The 17,927-nt window shown below is 40.8% G+C and overlaps 2 protein-coding genes across 5 annotated transcripts in view; both read left to right on the forward strand.

The window, feature by feature from the left end:
- The first annotated feature begins 292 nt into the window (after nt 1-292).
- ACTR6 (ARP6 actin-related protein 6 homolog) lies at nt 293-9,297 on the forward strand. Its single transcript, NM_204637.2, has 11 exons — nt 293-517; nt 1,059-1,176; nt 1,634-1,702; nt 3,346-3,469; nt 4,163-4,298; nt 4,958-5,014; nt 5,429-5,527; nt 5,712-5,790; nt 7,116-7,287; nt 8,087-8,225; nt 9,019-9,297. Exons 1-11 carry the CDS (start codon nt 450-452, stop codon nt 9,146-9,148), a joined length of 1,191 nt encoding a protein of 396 aa, NP_989968.1. The 5' UTR covers nt 293-449; the 3' UTR covers nt 9,149-9,297.
- A 1,185-nt stretch (nt 9,298-10,482) lies between these two features.
- The window catches only part of SCYL2 (SCY1 like pseudokinase 2), a 34,947-nt gene continuing 27,502 nt past the window's right edge, over nt 10,483-17,927 (forward strand). For 2 of the 4 annotated variants that reach the window (XM_015284733.4, XM_015284735.4), the window contains exons 1-2: nt 10,483-10,660; nt 14,950-15,154. In XM_015284733.4, the coding sequence (XP_015140219.1) occupies nt 14,978-15,154 (177 nt within the window). In that variant the 5' untranslated portion in view covers nt 10,483-10,660; nt 14,950-14,977. 4 annotated transcript variants of the gene reach the window in all.

The raw sequence follows: 17,927 nt of genomic DNA on the forward strand, positions 1-17,927 counted from the left end.
ACCTAACCCTGAATCTAATACAGGCCATTAACTGATGGCACGACCAACTGTTAGACCAGGAGCTCGTATGTAGCAAAGCGCCCTGCCCACTGCTGCCGCCGGGGGCCGCTGTGGCGAGCCGCAGAGCGGGAGAAGGCGGGGTTGGGAGTGACGCTGACGCAGGCGCACTGGAGCTGCCGGGGACGGTTGGGCGGGCTGACGCGCGTCACCTCCCGTAGCGAGCGCTTCCGGGTGGCGTCTGACCAATCGCCGGGCTCGGCGGCTCCTCGAGCGTCGCCGGCATCACGTGAGCGGCGAACGTCCGGCGGCGAAGGCGGTCCCCGCGGCACTCCTGCGTCCCGTCAAGCAACGCGCGCGCGCGCTGCACCTCCGCTCTATGGTAACCATAGCGATCCACGGCGGTGGCGGATCAATATTGGGACGGCGGCGGCCGTGGCGCCGTGGGGAGCATGGCGACGCTGGTGCTGGATAACGGCGCCTACAACGCCAAGATCGGCTACAGCCACGCGCACGTCAGGTAAGGTTGCGCGGCGGCGCTGGCGCTGTCCCTTCGTTTCCGGTCGCTCCCCGCTCACCTCGGCGTGGGCGACTCAGCCCCTCGCGTTCCCCACCGCCCGCTCCCGCCGCCGCGCTGCCCGGCCCCGCCCCTGCGGCCGCGGTGGGTGCCGCCCCTGCGGCGCGTGTCGGCCACGCCCCTTCCGCCTCCCTTCGGCCGCGCGGGCGCTGCGAGCTGCGGGCTGATGAGTTACAGAGCGGCTGAGGTTGTAAGGGACCTTACGGCTCATTCAGTTCCGACCTCCTGCTGTGGGCAGGGCTGCCACGCACCTGCTTAGGCTGCCCAGCGTGCCGTACAGACTGGCCCTGAGCGCCTTCAGGGATGGGACACCCGTAGCTCTCACCACTGAGTAACTGCAAGATTTTCTCGTTAGCCTGTATCGATAAATGGCTTCATGCGTGGCTGCAAATGTTTCATTGAAAGCATGCTGCTGTGAAAGTGATGTGGAAAGACAACTCGTGTCTCACCTGTGAGGTGTAGGGAATGTCTGTGTTTCTTCCAGCGTCATTCCCAACTGCCAGTTCCGATCCAAGACTGCACGCCTGAAAACCTTCACAGCAAATCAACTAGATGAAATCAAAGACCCCTCCGGCCTCTTCTACATTCTCCCTTTTCAGAAAGTGAGTAAATTAACCCCAATCTGGCATTACAGCCATGGGGAATTAGTGCTTAATGGAACATGTTTCACACAACAGGCCGCAGCTGCAGGGTATACCATGGTATCATAGACATCCCTGCTCCCTACCAGTATTCCTTTCTGTCAAAGAGAATACTGCATATATGAACCTGCCTTCTTTTTTTAAGGTAGTAGTTAACATATCAATAGAAGATGATGGTAACATTCTTCTTTTTTATGTAGCGTTTATTCCTTGGCATAGAATTGTAAGAATTTAGAAATTTTTCCTCTTAAATCTCCATTTGTGCTGGTAGCCTATCAGGTTCACTTGAGATTTTTAGATCTGTGGTAATTGTTTTTAAAAAATAAAGTAAAATGGTATTTTCTAAATCTTTTTTTTCTAATAGTTGTGTTAAATGTATTTTCTAATCGATTTTTTTTTTCCCCCCGAATTTCTACAGGGTTATTTGGTAAACTGGGATGTTCAGAGACAGGTTTGGGATTATCTCTTTGGAAAAGAAATGTATCAAGTAAGACCCTCCTTTGTTTGTTTGCTTAATTATCAATTTCTATAGGCTGTATATTCACTGCGAGATTTACTGTAAAGGCAACAACTATTAAATAAAACTGGGGAGCTTCGTTTTTTCTTTGAAAATGACTTCTTTTAGAAATCACAGGGATATTTTTTATTTATTATCTTTTTTAGTTAAGGAAATTATGATTTTGAGCTTTGGTGTAGGAGTTTGAAAAACATTCGGTGCTTTCAGTTTTGTGTGTATCCATACCGAGTACAATCTACATATGTTAATGTTAAATTCATGTCAGTCTAATTAAGAGTTCGAGTTAATTAAAAAAAAATCATTATAGGCAGATACGGTGTGGTTTAGAGATTAAGGAGCTGTTGATGTGAAGGAGAATAATGAACTAGGTCAGTGGTCCAAATTATGTGAATTAAGTCTATCTTAGGCTAACAGTTTTCTGCCAGCTAAATAAATAAAGTATAAATATCTGAAATGTGATTTTTCTTATTTGTGACACCAACTAGATTTAGCCCAAGAAGTGTAGTAAGGCTGCTCTTTTTTTTTCTTATAAAAAATGCTGTATTGTTATTTAAGCTGAAACTTGGAGTGTTTTTATTTTTGTGAGACTTAGGAGAGTAGAATTGTACTCAGAATGAAAATCATGTCCCATAATGTTTAGTCTCTGTACTTAAAAAGACATAGTACTGGATTTTCATATTCAGCTTTCATTTAAATTTTGGACCTAGAATTCCATTCAGTCACAATTTTAAGAAGAATTTTTGTTTTTTTAAATCCCTTTTTGTGAGTAAAGGCCTTAGAGATATAGGGGCCATATGTAGGTATGGTGAAGAAAAACTCTGTAAAGTTTTCACTGTTGAATTCAAGGAACCAGTAAATGTGGAAAGTCCAGGATCTTTTGTTCGTCTGGCCAGAGTTCACTACTTGGTGTGGAATTTCATCTTGATTAAATGCTAAGCTGTTGAAGAGATGGTTTTCTTTAGTTGGTAGTATCTTACTTGAGTATTGTAGTGTTCTCTACGTGTTTCTCTTTAAAATGCAATATAATGTTAAGGATGGTAAAGGGAACAGAGTACATAATGAAGGTTCTCCCTTCTATTATATTTTAACCCACGAATGTGTCACTGCTCATAAATTCCTTAAAAAGAAAAGAAAAAAAGTAGAACGTAATAAGCCTAGTTACTGCTAATGGATATGGCAAACTATAATTGTGTATCTAAATGTACATAGTTTTCAATTGCTGTAAAACGTAGCATAGAATCACAGAATGGCTTAGTTCAGAATGACCTAAAGATGATGTGGTTCCAACTCCCTGCCGTGGGCAGGGCTGCCTCTCACCAGCTCAGGGTACCCAGGGCCTCATCCAGCCTGGCCTTGAACAATTGCAGGGTTGCAGCATCCATAACTTCTCTGGGCAACACGTTCCACTGCCTCACCACCCTCTGAGTAAATTATTTCCTCCTAATATATAATCTAAATCTCCCTTTTAGTTTAAAACCATTCTGCCTTGTTCTGTCACTGTCAGATTATGTAAAAAGTCTGTTTTCCTCCTGTTCATAAGCTCGCTTTAAATACGGGAGGACCACAGTGAGGTCTCCCTGAAAGTAATAGCAATTTTTGTGTGTTTTTCATAGGTGGATTTTGTAGATACCAATATTATTATCACTGAACCTTATTTTAACTTCAGTTCAATACAAGAATCAATGAATGAAATCCTATTTGAAGAATATCAGTTTCAAGCAGTTCTTAGAGTAAATGGTGAGTATATCCCATTCTAATTCACATTTATACACTTGAAAGCTTAAACCTGAAAATAAGTAAATATGAATGCATACATGCATGTGCACAAATTGCTTTGTTTCCTTCCTGAGTAATATGATAGTAGGTGTATTCAAACTGGATTAGGCATTCTCCCAGACTACTTCTTTAAGAGCGTCATTCTTTTAAATTCATTTAAAGGAAATCTAAGAGGAGAGAAAGGTGGCAGAGATCATTAATATATTTTGAAATAAGAAAAGCATTTGAGAAAGTCATCCAAGGGTTTGTGTGAAGACTTTCTTCTTTTAGGAATGGTGATGGTTTTTTTAAAATCTTGTTTTGTATTAGCAAATAAAATGCAGCATTGTTGTCATGAAATGCATCATTAGACATAGGATATCCCTTTAGATAGACTTGAACAATCATGTTGCAGTTAATCTGTTTGGACCTTAGGAGAAGAAATAGAGCAAGCACTTGAATCCATGATAAAGAAAAAAAAGCAGTGAGGTGGGTGGGAATATACAATAGTTGATCTTAGCGCTATCAAAATTAGTTCATGCATTGGTTGTAGTGTTCTGTTCTGAGTTCTTGAAAGTCTGACAAAGGCATTTAAAATTTGAAGCACTTTGATATCAGTGTAAATTCTAAAAGTGTGTGTTCATGTAAATATTGAGTAGGTTTTCTGTGTTTCAGCTGGAGCTCTTAGTGCGCACAGGTATTTCCGGGATAATCCATCTGAGCTGTGTTGTATCATCGTGGATAGCGGATATTCTTTTACGCATATTGTACCTTATTGTAGAAGTAAAAAGAAGAAGGAAGCAATTATCAGGTAAACTGCATTACATATATTTTTTTTTATGAAGAATTGTTTGCTGTATGTAGAATCATCTTAGTATCGTAGAATGGCCTAGGTTGAAAAGGACCACAATGATCATCGAGTTTCAACCCCCCTGCTATGTGCAGGGTCACCAACCACCAGACCAGGCTGCCCAGAGCCACATCCAGCCTGGCCTTGGATGCCTCCAGGGATGGGGCATCCACAACTTCCTTGGGCAACCTGTTCCAGTGTGTCACCGCCATCTGTGTAACAAACTTCCTCCTAATATCTAACCTAAACCACCCCTACCATTCCCTCTCATCCTATCACCATCCACCATCGTAAATAGCCGTTTCCCCTCCTGTTTGTATGCTCCTTTCAAATATTGGAAGGCTGCAATGAGGTCTCCCCAGAGTCTTCTCTTCTCTAAGCTAAAACAAGCCCAGTTCCCTCAACCTTTCCTCATAGGAGAAGTGCTCCAGCCCTCTGATCATCTTAGTGGCCCTCCTCTGGACCCGCTCGAAGAGCTTCATGTCTTTCTTGTACTGGGGGCCCCAGGCCTGGACACAGTACTCCAGATGGGGCCTCACAAGAGCTGGGTAAAGGGGGACAATCACCTCCCTCTCCCTGCTTAAGATAACAAAAATCTTTGTGTTACTTCTTCTCTGTAGGATTAACGTTGGAGGAAAACTGTTAACCAACCATCTGAAGGAGATAATCTCTTACAGGTAAAGCGTGAGACTTAATGTAAAATGAGCAAGTTTGCAAAGATATTCTTTCTATGAATGTTAGATTAAATACTGTTTAAAGGGAACTGTCGTCTGTTACAGTCAGCTAGCTGCTGTCCTGAGCTTCAAATTGTCACTATAAAAACAGCCTAATTGATCACAGTACCAGCGCTTTTGAAGTTGCTGAAACAACCTGTATGTTCACAATGATACAAGTTCTTAAAACTTTCTGAGACAGCTGACTGACAGACAGATGACTGATGTGCTGCAGTGCTAGATTTCTGCAGTTTGAAAACTGGTAACCCATCTCCAATAAAAAACTGGACAGGTAATGCTAAGAATTGTAACTGTTGTCAAACTTAGATTCTGTTTCATATGGTCGTTGGGTTTTTTTGTTTATTTGTTTTTGCACAGGCAGTTACACGTTATGGATGAAACGCATGTAATTAATCAAGTAAAAGAAGATGTGTGTTATGTGTCTCAAGACTTTTACAAGGACATGGAGATAGCTAAGTATGTATGCAGTGCTATTAAGTGTAAAACTTGGTACTTCTCAATAATTGATTTGTACAAACAAATGAAAATGTGCTGTTAATTAGAAAGTTTTCAAGTTAAGTCAAAGGAAGTGTTACCAGTATAAAAATGTGGGGATTTAGAACTTGCTCTTTATTCTGTTGTATTTTACACTATTTTTCAGATTAAAAGGAGAGGAAAATACTGTAATGGTAGATTACGTTTTGCCAGACTTCAGCACAATCAAAAAAGGATTTTGTAAGGTATTGACGTTAGAGTTTTTAAGTATTTTTGGACTGCTTCCCTTTGCACAGGTCTGTTCCTATTTGTTAAAAAGACTTCCTTTGCTCTACTGCTGCATTTTAACTTCTTTCTGTTCTATGCGTTAATAGGTAAAACTTTTAAAATGCCAAGTATCCTGAGGTGTATTAATTTGCAGCATGAAATCTTTAGCTCAAATGCTTGTAGGCATATTGTGTGTGCTTTGAAAACCGAACGATGGCAAAAGCTCCAGCTCTTCTTTCCTTATTCTGGTAGAAAAATGACAAGAGGCGTTGTCATCTATTTCTGAAAGCTTTGTGATACAATAACGTTAGAGTTTCTCATGAAGATTCCATACACTTTGTAACTGCTGCTTAAAATGGAGAATTCATTTAGCTTACATTCTTCCTGAAGCATGTTCCTTTATAGTAACTGACATGTACTAATGCTAACTTGTAATATATATACAAACGTAATCATCAAGAGGAACTGACTTGCTGTCCTCAGATTTCAGATTGCTGTCAGTGCAGTATTGTGCTAAATCTGGTTGCAACTACTGTAGCTACCTGGTAATCTGATGTGCTGACTTGATATTTCTTGCTACCTTTCCTGCTGGAGGTAGGTTTCTCCTACCTTCTGAGATCTGTAAATTTGCTAGAGAAAATGGATTCTATGCAGTTACCTGAAGGTTCTCTAATTTGCCTCTGAGATAAGAAGGATAAGCAGACAGTTTGTCACTCATTTCCTTAGGAAGCTGACATGAAAATGAAATACTTCTTCTCTAGCATAGCATTTTCTCCTGTTATCTAACACTTGCAGATTTCTATGCTTGCGCTGTCATGAAACCTACTCTAAATTATTGTGTATCACTGTTATTCTTTTTGTGAAGCTGAAATGTGTTTTCTCTTTGGTAAGTGTTGGTAAGTCTATCTGAATTTCATCTAAGTGTGCCAGTAAGTAGAAAGCTCAAAGCTGTGCAATAGAAGAGCCTGAAAAGTCTTCATACTGGTGACAACAATTTTAAGGTTACCCTGTTTTTGTTTTTTTTTAGTTGGCCATAGTTTCAGTTTCAAAAGCAGTCCCAATATTTAATCACTCTTGTGCATACTTATTTTATTTTGCATTGGGCAAATCTGCAGCTGATTCGTTGATAAATTGAAATAGAATACGGGAGTATGTATTGTTATTATTAAAAGGTTTATAGGTAATGTGACTTAATGTGGAATATATGGCTTACCACTATAGTACACGGGGAAAAAAAAGCTGAATACTCCAGAATACAACTTCTTTTCTAAAGCAGTGTTTACTATTTCTGTCTTTAATTTAGCCAAGGGAAGAGATGGTGCTAAGTGGAAAATACAAAACTGGTGAACAAATACTTCGTCTAACAAATGAAAGATTTGCAGTTCCAGAAATACTCTTCCATCCTTCAGATATTGGTATTCAAGAGATGGGAATTCCTGAAGCCATTGTTGATTCTATTCAGAATTTACCAGAAGGTATAATTTTAGAAGTGTTTTGGAAGTTGTTATTTTATTTTAAATTTGTTTTAGCACCCAAAGAGCCATAAGAAGCTAAATACTCTCAGTATGTCAGCTAGGCTGTTCTGAACTGTTCTGTCTTTTGGTGTGTATCACGTAGCCTAGAACTGATTCTTGTCTGTAAGATGCCCACTTATGCAAACACAGCTTTGTGGTGGTTCCTAGGTAGGCTTCTACTTTTGCTTCAGTTAATCACTGTGTACTGTATTACTAATGTGATCTGCCTGTCTTAAGTGATGGAATATCCTTAAATTTTTCTTCAGTAAAAGAAAATTCAACCTGGCCAAAATCAGTCATTTAAGCATCAAAGTCTAAAACCTTTCTGACTGCTGTGTGGGACAGAAGTAATATTAGTGCCTTTATGTTACAGATTATATAGATGTAGTTAATGTTACTACTACTACAAGCATTTTCATAGGTTTTGTGATGTCATGTAAGGATGGAGGTGTTGAGACTATGAAATGGTACAATTTTTAAGAGTACAAAATAAAATTCATTTTGAAAGGACAATGTGTTGGTAGGCATGAAATTTAATATACAATTAAAAGACAATGTTGATTTTTAGAAATTAAAGAAGAGACGGTGATTGATCAGTTGTATTTTGCAATGAATACAACTGTGATGTTGATCACTAGATTATCACGACTTCTGTATGTATTTCTTAACTCATTTCCAATTCATAAGAAAACTGGGGAAGAAAATTGTAATTTCTAAATACATCCTTAGTCTCTAACTACAGGTTTTATTTATTTTAAAGAAATGCAGCCTCACTTCTTCAAGAACATAGTTCTGACTGGGGGAAACACACTTTTTCCAGGCTTCAGAGATCGAGTGTATTCTGAAGTGCGATGCCTCACTCCAACTGACTATGATGTTTCTGTTGTTCTCCCTGAAAAGTAAGTCCTAAACTGTACTGAGCAAACTATCAGGCAGGACTTCTTTTGCTGATAAAAAGATACACAATATTTATATTAATCCCTCTGAGTGAACCAAAATTGTTCAAGAAAGATTGTTTTAATTTGTTGTATTTTCAGAGAAATGAAATGTACTAGAGACCATCTGCTTGTCTGGTATATTGCCTAGTAAAGTTAAGCACGCAAGCAGTTCTTTCCAGGATGAGTGTTATAAATAGATCATTAAGACTGTAGTCTCATCAAGAGAAGTGGATACATAAGTATGCACGATTAGAGTTTAGTCCTTTACTTAAAAGAATTATTAGTATATGAATGCTGATGTGTCAGTTTTAAGACAGGCACTTCAAGGACTTGAAAACATCTTTGTAGATAGTGAATATATGGTAGAGACAAAACAAGTAGTCTTCAGTCATACAAAAGAGTATCTTTACCTTTTAAAGTATTATTAGAAAATATTTTTGAATATTAAATAATAGTCACCTACGCAAAGAAAATACGAAGACATTTCTATTACCTGCCTCCCAAAAGTTACTTAATTTTTATAAAATGAGAAGTCAGCCCTGACAAAGTTTCAAACTTTGTCTCAAAGCTTGACTGGAGTTGGATGGTTTCATTTAGCAGTCAAAAAAAAAACCAAATCATCTGAGAACAGTCTTTTCTGGTGTGATATATTTTTGATAGATATGGTCAAATAAAAGCATGCAGTGATGATTTCCAAGAACTGTATTTTAAATGAACTTGCACAAGATTGACAGTGGTTTTGTTCATTTTTCAGCCCTATTACTTATTCTTGGGAAGGTGGGAAGCTCATTTCTGAGAATGACGATTTTGAGGACTTGGTAGTAACCAGAGAAGATTATGAAGAACATGGACACAATATATGTGAAGAGAAATTTGATATTTAAGTAGCATAGTTGGTTACGTTGTTATTCCATTGTTTTACTCAGAGTGGAGCTCTGAGCTTTTCTCTGTCAGTTAGGATTGTGTTTTAGCTTTCCTGTACTTCAGTGGATTGGGAGAAGTTCATTTTCAGAATAAAGTTTTACAAGCCTAATCTTTACTGACTGCTTCATTATGTTCTTAGAGCAAAAAGTCTTAATAGTGTGAGACAAAATAGTGAATGCTATTACTGGTATAACACACGGGGTAAGAAATTAAGATATATTTTTTTCAAAAATAAACGTTACTGTCATACAACTGAATGGACGTTGAACAATTCTTAAAAGGTCACTTCAGCTTTGCCCATTCTAAAAACAAATATGCGAGTCTTGGTTATGATTATGTTAGTGAATAGTCACGAGGGGAATATAATTGAAATGTGACCTCTGCCATTGGTAATATGCATAGCCTTTGAGAAAAAGAGTAATTGGAACATTTTCTTCTTAAAAAGAGTTGGGAGGTTAGTGGGTTGTGGGGGTTTTTGTTTATTTTCCAGGAAAGCAAATAAGTTACTTCCTCATCTTTCTGGAATCTACCAGGCTCGTATCTGAGGTGAACCAAGTCTGCAGCTGTGGCCTGGTTACTCATATCTGTTTAAGCTACATGTAACCCATCTGTAAGTGTATGAACCCAGGACACTGTATGAACAGGAACAAAATTATTCCTAAGCTTATGCTACTGTGCCAGACTATTCTAGATAGCAAAGGAGGGAATAGCGCAGAGCTGCAACAGGGGAGGGTCAGGTGTGGGGTTAGGGACAGGTTCTTCACCAGAGGGCGGTAGGCATGTCCTGTGAACTGACTCACACGCACTGGGGAGAGTCAACAGAAGAAAAGCAACAGATTTTACATACAAGTGAGGAAGTTTTTGCTGGTAGCGATCCCACACATGCTCTGCTCTCAATACCACACCAGAACATCAGCCTGACCAACAAGCCATACCAAAGCGGTTGGCTTATTTCTCGCCCAATTTAACTGCCATCTCCCCAGAACCACAAGGCTGGCAGGGCCCTCAGCTCTGACCACCGCTCCAGCAGGGCCACCGCAGGGCCACGTCCAGCCGACTTCTGGAGATCTCCAAGGCGCTGACAATCCTACGCCCTCTTCGGGCGACCCCCGCTGCTCCTCACAGCCGCAGCACCGCACCTCGGCCGGGCACGAGCGGCCCCTCACAGCCCGCCCCGCCGCCTGAAGAGACCCCCGAGGCGCGCAGCTGAACGAGCCGCCATAACGGAAGCGGCCGCGCGCATCACTTCCCGCCCCCCGCCGCCTCCCTCCGCCGCCGCCTCGGCCCTGCCCCTGCGGGGCGGAAGTGAGCCGCGCGCAGGCCGTCCCTCTCCCGGCGCCCTGGCTCTCGCTATGGAGTAGCCGGAGTGGGACGGGACGGAGCCAGCGCCGGAGCTAGCTGACAGCCGGTCCTCCGGGCCCACGGGGCGACGGGCGGCCGGGTACCGCGCTAGCGGCTCGCTCCGGGCTCAGGTGAGAGGCGCGGCCCGGCCCCGCGGGGCCACCCGGGGCCTAGTGCCGCTGCGCGGGGCCGCGGGGGCTGCGGGTGCGCGTCCCGGGAGCGGCGCTCGGGCCCGAGGGGAGGGCCCGCACCGGCAGCGGGGCGGGAGGGGCCGCGGGGCCGGAGTGCAGCCGCTCCCGCCCCGGAGCAGCTGCGGGGAGGGGTTCCGCAGCGGGTCCGCTCTGGCTGTAAATAACAGTGACATGTTGGTGCGGAGGGCCGGCCCGCGAGAGGCGGTCGACGGTTGTGCGGCGTTCAGGTCAGGGCTCTCCTGTTAACGAGGGACCGCCACAACCGTCTTCTGTCAGTTCTTGTTAAGGTTCCAGCTGCAGTTCAGCGCCAAAATGCTAGAAGAAAAAAAAAAAAAAAAATGAAGCCGTGAAGGTGACTTACTCTGGGGATTTATTTCAGATTTTATTTCAGCATTTTCAGTGTTTTGTTTCATTTCTTGTTACTGTGAGGGCTGTTGCTTACTCCCCTCGCACAGTGGCAGGGCCGTCACTGTGCTCATGCATTTCTGCCGGTGTCTTTCTGCTGATGTGTACCGGCACAAAGACCACCCGCAGTTGTGAGGGGACTTCATGAAAACGATGCCCTAAGCAAATGCTGCATTTCCTTTTAGGATTGGTTCCAGATTCCGTAGGCTTGGTGTACTTATCAAGCTCTTGCTGTCACGGACTCGTTATCAGTAACCCTTTGTGTTCAAACAGAAGGAAAAGCAAAGTTTTTAAGCGTAATTACATGTCTTGTGTTACATGTCTGAGCACTATTACTCATAAGATCTTGTACTTTCCTCATTTGTTACCTTTTAATTTGAGGTGAAATTGTCATTCCGGGTAACAGACTTGCTTTGTCGCCCTGTGGCTGTTAATTCTGCTATAAATAGTAGTTCAGTCATAGAATAACTGAACAATTAAACATTTTCCTGCAGTTGAGAACTGAAGTTACGTTTCAGGTATGGTCAGTAACATTAAGGTCTGTGGTATTACAGTTATTTCTCAAAACAGAATGTTTTGTGTTTTTTTTTTCCCCTGGATTTTCAAAGTACGCTGTCCTTGTTGATGTAAATGTTCTTATTGAAATCAATAATAGCAATCATTTTTATAGAGCCAAAAAAAAAAGAAAATAAGCTTCTTTTGGAACACAGTCCAAATGTTGACATGAGGATTTCTACAAATGCATAAATGGTTTTTGATAGACTTAAAACCAAAGCTGTTTATCGAGGAGTACATTTCTCAGTACTCCTTTCCCTTAGCTGAACAAATCAGTGATCTGTGTACTGTCAGGCTAGAGATGAACAGGTTGGACTGGGCCTGCTAGGATTGCTAAATCCTGACCCTTCAGACACCTGGATGTTGTGGACATCCTCACCTACTGGCTTTTCTAGCCATCTCACTATAGTTAGTCTGTCACCCACAGTAGAGGGCAGTTCTGAATTAATGAATGCTACACCATTTTTTCACTGTCTGGCTAGAGAAGCTCTCTTTCAGGTTTATACAAAGGAACGTGAGCATGCATGTGCACGTTTCCTTCATCCTATCTCTGCAGCTAATTATGTGGAACTTCTCTCCAGTTTTGAGAATTGCAACAGAAGAATGTGTTGCATTCATACTATAGAAGACTTGTCGGTAGGGAGTGAATGAAACAAAACACAAACAGCAAGTAAATGAGATTTGTGATTATTTTAAACTTGTTAAGATTGATTTTATAGTCCTTTAATATAGAGAGTTTGTCCCATAACATAGCTGCAGAAAAAGTTCCAGAGATTCCTACCGCTGTGTTCAGAATACTCTGTGATCCTTATTTCCACCTATTCATCAGGTTAATAAAAAGTACATTTATAAAGGAATATTAGACAGTGTCTAATAACTGTTTGGTCTTGGGCTGCACAGTTAAGAATTGCATGCGTTTGTCCATAGCATAACTGATGAAGTTGATTTAGTGTTATAAAATGCCACTTACAAATAATAATATAATTTAATAAAGGAATTCCATGTTTCTATAGTTTATTTCCAGATGTTCTCAATAAAACAATACGTACCAAGCAAGTACATAATTATTCTTATCTCACTGTACTTAGACTACTCAGTTTCAGTGCCTCATTATCATTTCATCCTGCATACGCATCATATCTGGTTCTACTCCTGAGTGGTTCTGTTGGAGCCATAACTGCTATTTCCAGTTTTAAAGCTGAGTGTGAGATTGAAATCTGTGCAGCTGATGCCTTTCCTTTTTTTTTTTTATACTAATATCTCTTTTTTATATAGTACGTTTTCTTGAATTTTTGATTTTGGTACTCTCTTCAGAAGTGGAAAGTGCTCATCAGATGTGGCTGTTGGAGAAACGCTTATTGAGTCACAGTAGGAGTGTGTTTCTACATTTCACTGTGGAGTCTACTGAAAATGCAATGTAACTGCAACGGTAATCAGTATAGGGCAACATAGCAGTGATGCTTCCAGCACTGGGCTAAGATCTAGGATTTGCTTAAAACTAGGTTAGTTCTGCTCCAAACATCTACACTAGAATTAATTCTTCCGTTACTTTTTTTCTTCTTCTTCTTTTAAGAGAAAATTTGCCTACTTTGTTTATTTTCTCTTGTAGGAAAGGGGGTGAAAGGTTGCATGTCTGAATAGTATGATCAATTTCAGTCAAGTTTGACTGAAATACACAGATGCCAAAGATAAATTACTACAGATTTGTGAGACTAAGGAACCATGGAGAAGAAACAAACTCCATCTCTGCCTTGAATATGGAAAATGTTGTAATGAATGCATATCTGATTAGATTCCAGATAATCTGTGTAGACCAGAACAATGCCCTATGATACCTGAGCAGTGGGAAAAGCTTTAGTTTGTTCAAATAGATCAGGTGTGTGGTGGGGCTGATTGGCCCCAGTGCTCCCTGGATTACTTGTTACTGTCTTCTCCTTACTTTGTCCTCATTACCATGACTTGGAAAACATCTTTATCACAACTGACTCTGGTCTCTTCCATTTGATTAGTAGTGACATTCTTTGTTTTTCAAGGTAATTTTGCATAAATTATAATCCAATAAATCGAGTATAGAACGAGTAAGGCTATATTTCAGCATATTTGCTAATGTGTTATCTTAGGTTTGTTCTTCAAGTTGAAGACATTAACATTCTTCATACCTTATATGAAGGGAGGGATGAAGAAATATTCTTCAATATTTCTTTAAAATATGCCGTATAATACCGATTCCAGGAGATCATTTCTCTTTGCGTTCTCTCTTCATCTTTGCATATACTGATAAAGAAGATGAATGCCTGTCTCTCACTCTCTCTCTCACTATTTCTTTCTTGTCTCCATTCTTTCTTATATATCCATTATCCGAGAGACAACTGTATAAATGTGGCATATCCTTCAAACTTTTCTCTGGCAGAAAAGAGAAATCAGATTTTTTTTGAACTAATTATGTCAACTTAGGAGACTGGATAAGTACACAGTAGAGGGAGAGGAAAGTGAACTAAACTGTAAGGAACCACAGTTGTTTAGCTCTCAAATTTACAAGGTTATGCTAATAAACTTACGTGTACAATCTTGTTGAAAAAAGCATAAACAGGCAGTTTCTTGTTTCTTACTTTCACAGCAGCTGATCAGCTCATGAATACTCAGATCAGACAAATAATGTCAGAAATTCTAATGGGTAAAATACTAAATTTTGAGCTTGTGTTTTGTTAGTCATGATGTAGGAGAGAACAGTTTGATTTTTTTTTAATTGTCTTCTGCATAATAGAAATTATTCTTTTGCTGGCCCTCAAGTGTGAGCAGTCTTTTCCCTCAGAAAATGTCTGATTCCATGAACACTGAATTAATGGAGCCTGGTTTCCTTCACCTTTGGTTTTGCTGATTGATATTAATATAGAAGTTGTGAACCTTTCCTTTCACAGGAGCAGTTTATAGATTCTCTAATGGATTCAATCATCTTTTTCTTTTCAATAAATGGTTGAGTTTTTCAGTCCTCAATTGCTTTGATAGATCTTATGAAGAGTGATCAACAGATTCAGCAGTTTCTGAGGAGGAGTAGCAAGGACATACAGCCCCAGGCATGTGCACGCAAATATGTGTTTTCAGTATGAATATACCTTGGAAATTATATTTCACTATTCTTTTTTTTTTTTTTATGGTTACTCCTGTATCCTAATGGATTTTGGTTTTGGACCTTAATATTATTTTCAACATTTGTCTTTGTTTACAGAATTTCTAAAAGACTACCAAGCCTTTTTTTCTTGTCTTTTTAGGGTAGTACATTGGTGTACAGTTGACACAATGGAGTCCATGCTGAATAAGTTGAAGAGTACTGTTACAAAGGTAACAGCCGATGTCACCAGTGCAGTCATGGGAAATCCCGTTACCCGGGAATTTGATGTGGGTCGACATATTGCCAGTGGTGGTAACGGTCTTGCCTGGAAGATATTTAATGGAACTAAAAAATCGACAAAGCAGGTGAGTTGTCAAGTAACAACGTATGTTTATAAGTGTTAAATAACAGACTGGTAGGTATCACTTGGTAAATGATTTTCAGAAGGAAAATCCAGCTGTGCAGACAAATACTAAGGGTGTAAAAATGAAGACCCCAAAATTATTTCAATATAATGTTATCAGCTACTTAAGTGAGCTTTGCTGCTGGAAGAAGTGGTTCTGTATTCATAGCACACAGCTCAGGACCAAGATCAAGAACTGATTTGAGTTAACTGATCTGTCAAGAAGGATGAGGTTTGTTTGTTTATTTTAACACAGTTCATTTCTCCAGCTTAGTTTACTTTGCAGTTTTGGGGCACAATTATGCTGGTTTTTTACAGCGTTAAAAGATCATGAACTGTGCCATTATTTGATCTCAGTAAAACAGGCTGTGATTTTTTTGTTCTGCTTTGACACACAAATTGAAGGGTTAGAAATGTTATTAAGAAATGAGATACAGTGGCAGACAGGCATTGCATAGTGGAGGAGGGTGTGTAGGAAGTGAGTTCTGCCTCATTGTGCAACTTTCAGACCAGTATTGTTGCCAGAGAAGTAACTCTGCCTTAAAGTGTTACAGTTTAGGGCACTAGTATAGGTACTCTGGCTCCACTTGAAGCTGCATGTATAGATAAAAGTGGGACTGTGGCTTTGGAAGAAGGTTTGTCTTCAGTAATGACAGAGATGGTGGGATTGATTGCACCTTCAGAAAGTTTGAGGGTGAAACACCAATCTGATTGGTGTAGTTGATACAACAGAAGCAAAGGATACCTTCCAGGGAGGCCTGTGGGTCCACATGAGCCTGCTTAAGTTCAACAAGGCCAAGTGCAAGGAGTTGCACTTGGATCGGGACAATCCCAGACACAACTACAGACTAGGAGAAGAACTCCTTGAAAGCAGCCCTGTGGAGAAGGACTTGGGGTTCAGGTGGATAGAAAGCTAGACATGAGCCAGCAGTCCATGCTTTCAGCCCAAAAAGCCAACAGTATCCTAGGCTGCATCAAAAGAAGGGTGGCCAGCAGGGCAAGGGAAGGGATTGTTCCCCTCTATTCTGCCTTTGTGAGGCCCTATCTGGAGTGCTGTATCCAGGCCTGGGGCCCCCAGCCCAAGAAAGATGTGGAGCTGTTGGGATGGATCCAGAGGAGGGGCCACAGAGATGATCAGAGGGCTGGAGCACCTCTCCTATGAAGAAAGTTTGAGGGATCTGGGCTTGTTGAGCTTGGGGAAGACTCCAGGGATACCTCATTTTGGTCTTCTGATACTTAAAATGAATTTTGAAAGTCGGTCTCCCTCCTTTTTATCACAACCTGATACTGAGGGGACTAGGGGGAATTTTTTTAAACTACAAGAGGAGATATTGAGATTAGATACTTGGGGGTATTTTTCACTCAGAGGATGGTGAGGCACAGGCTGCCCAGAGAAACTGTGAATGCCCCATTCTTGGAGGCATTTATAAGGCCAGGTTGGATGGAGCTCTGGGCATCCTGGTCTGGTGCATAGCAGCCCTGCAAGGGGAAGGAGGATTGGACCTAGATGATTTTTAAGGTCACTTCCAACTCAATTGATTCTGTGAATCTATGAGAAACAGAGTTTAAAAGCTGGTGCTATAGAACATAATTTTATTGATTGGGACAAATGTGAAATATCTTTTTAAAACTTGGGGAGAAAATAGAATATTCTTTGAGTAAGTAGAAGATACAGTTAAACCTGATGCTGAAGTAATATGAAGTCACTTGCAGAATGAATCAGCTTGCTGCAGATGTGCCAAAAGAAATGGTCAGAGTAACATAGTTCAGTAAGCATTTATACAGCCTGTCAGATGGTAGCTAGTGGAGAAGTATAGTATGCAGAATAAATACTGTGTGGGCATTGTGTGATGTGTGTCAGAATCTGCATAACGTTAAGCATATGTTGTACCATGTTTCTCATGCATCTGTCTAGCCGTGACACAATTTTACTCATAGTGCTTACTGAATTTATCAAATGTGCTGAATTTGTGTTTGTTTTGTGTTGTTTTTTGGTCTTCTTCAATCATACAGTGCAGTAATAATGTTGAAGGTTTTGATAGGTTTTATACAATCTCCATGTTCCATAAGCAAGTGACCTGTAGTGGGCATAGCTTTGAGAGTATGGAGTGTTGTAATTGCTTTCACTCTGCCCAACTGACAGTATGTGGAAATCCATTCCCATGAATAGGTTGTGTGTTGTTCTTTTTTTACCAAGCCTTTGAATGGGTGCCTGACTGTTGATTTTAGAGAGTGTTAGTTCAGATGTTACCATATTTGAACCTGCATTCTCTCTGTAAACCTTGACTAACACCTGTACATTTGTATGCCATCATCAGTCATTAAAAATACAGCGGCAGTTCTATTGCAGAGAATTTTAGCTGGCAATTACCATTCATTATTAATATTGCCAGTTAGGTAACATCATGTCAACATTCAGTTGAATATTGCAAAAGAGAACTATCCGTCAGGACAAAACACTCTGTTCTGCCGTGTCTGTTCTTCAGCATTACTTTGTATTTCTTTTGCGTGGGCCTATTGAAGGCTGTTTGGGCAGTATGGAAGAGGCTGGCTGTTGTACTCCAAGTAGTTGCATTCACTTCCTGTGCATCCTTGTTCAAATAGATCACGTTTGATCAAGGACATCCTTATTCAAACGTTTGACATCCTTGTTCAAATTGCATCACATGCTGCATGCAATTCCTGTATTGCAAATGTGTGTATCTGTCTTGGAGCTACAAGTACTTGGCATGTTT

Source organism: Gallus gallus, chromosome 1, assembly GCF_016699485.2.
Source record: "Gallus gallus isolate bGalGal1 chromosome 1, bGalGal1.mat.broiler.GRCg7b, whole genome shotgun sequence".
Lineage (NCBI taxonomy): Eukaryota > Metazoa > Chordata > Aves > Galliformes > Phasianidae > Gallus > Gallus gallus.

What these genes read in the sequence shown, in the direction of transcription:
- ACTR6 (NM_204637.2), top strand. Translation starts at nt 450, where the DNA reads ATGGCGACGCTGGTGCTGGATAACGGCGCCTACAACGCCAAGATCGGC. An exon ending in ACATTCTCCCTTTTCAGAAA is followed by an intron (nt 1,177 to 1,633) that starts GTGAGTAAATTA and finishes GAATTTCTACAG; the next exon opens with GGTTATTTGGTAAACTGGGA. An exon ending in AGCAGTTCTTAGAGTAAATG is followed by an intron (nt 3,470 to 4,162) that starts GTGAGTATATCC and finishes TCTGTGTTTCAG; the next exon opens with CTGGAGCTCTTAGTGCGCAC.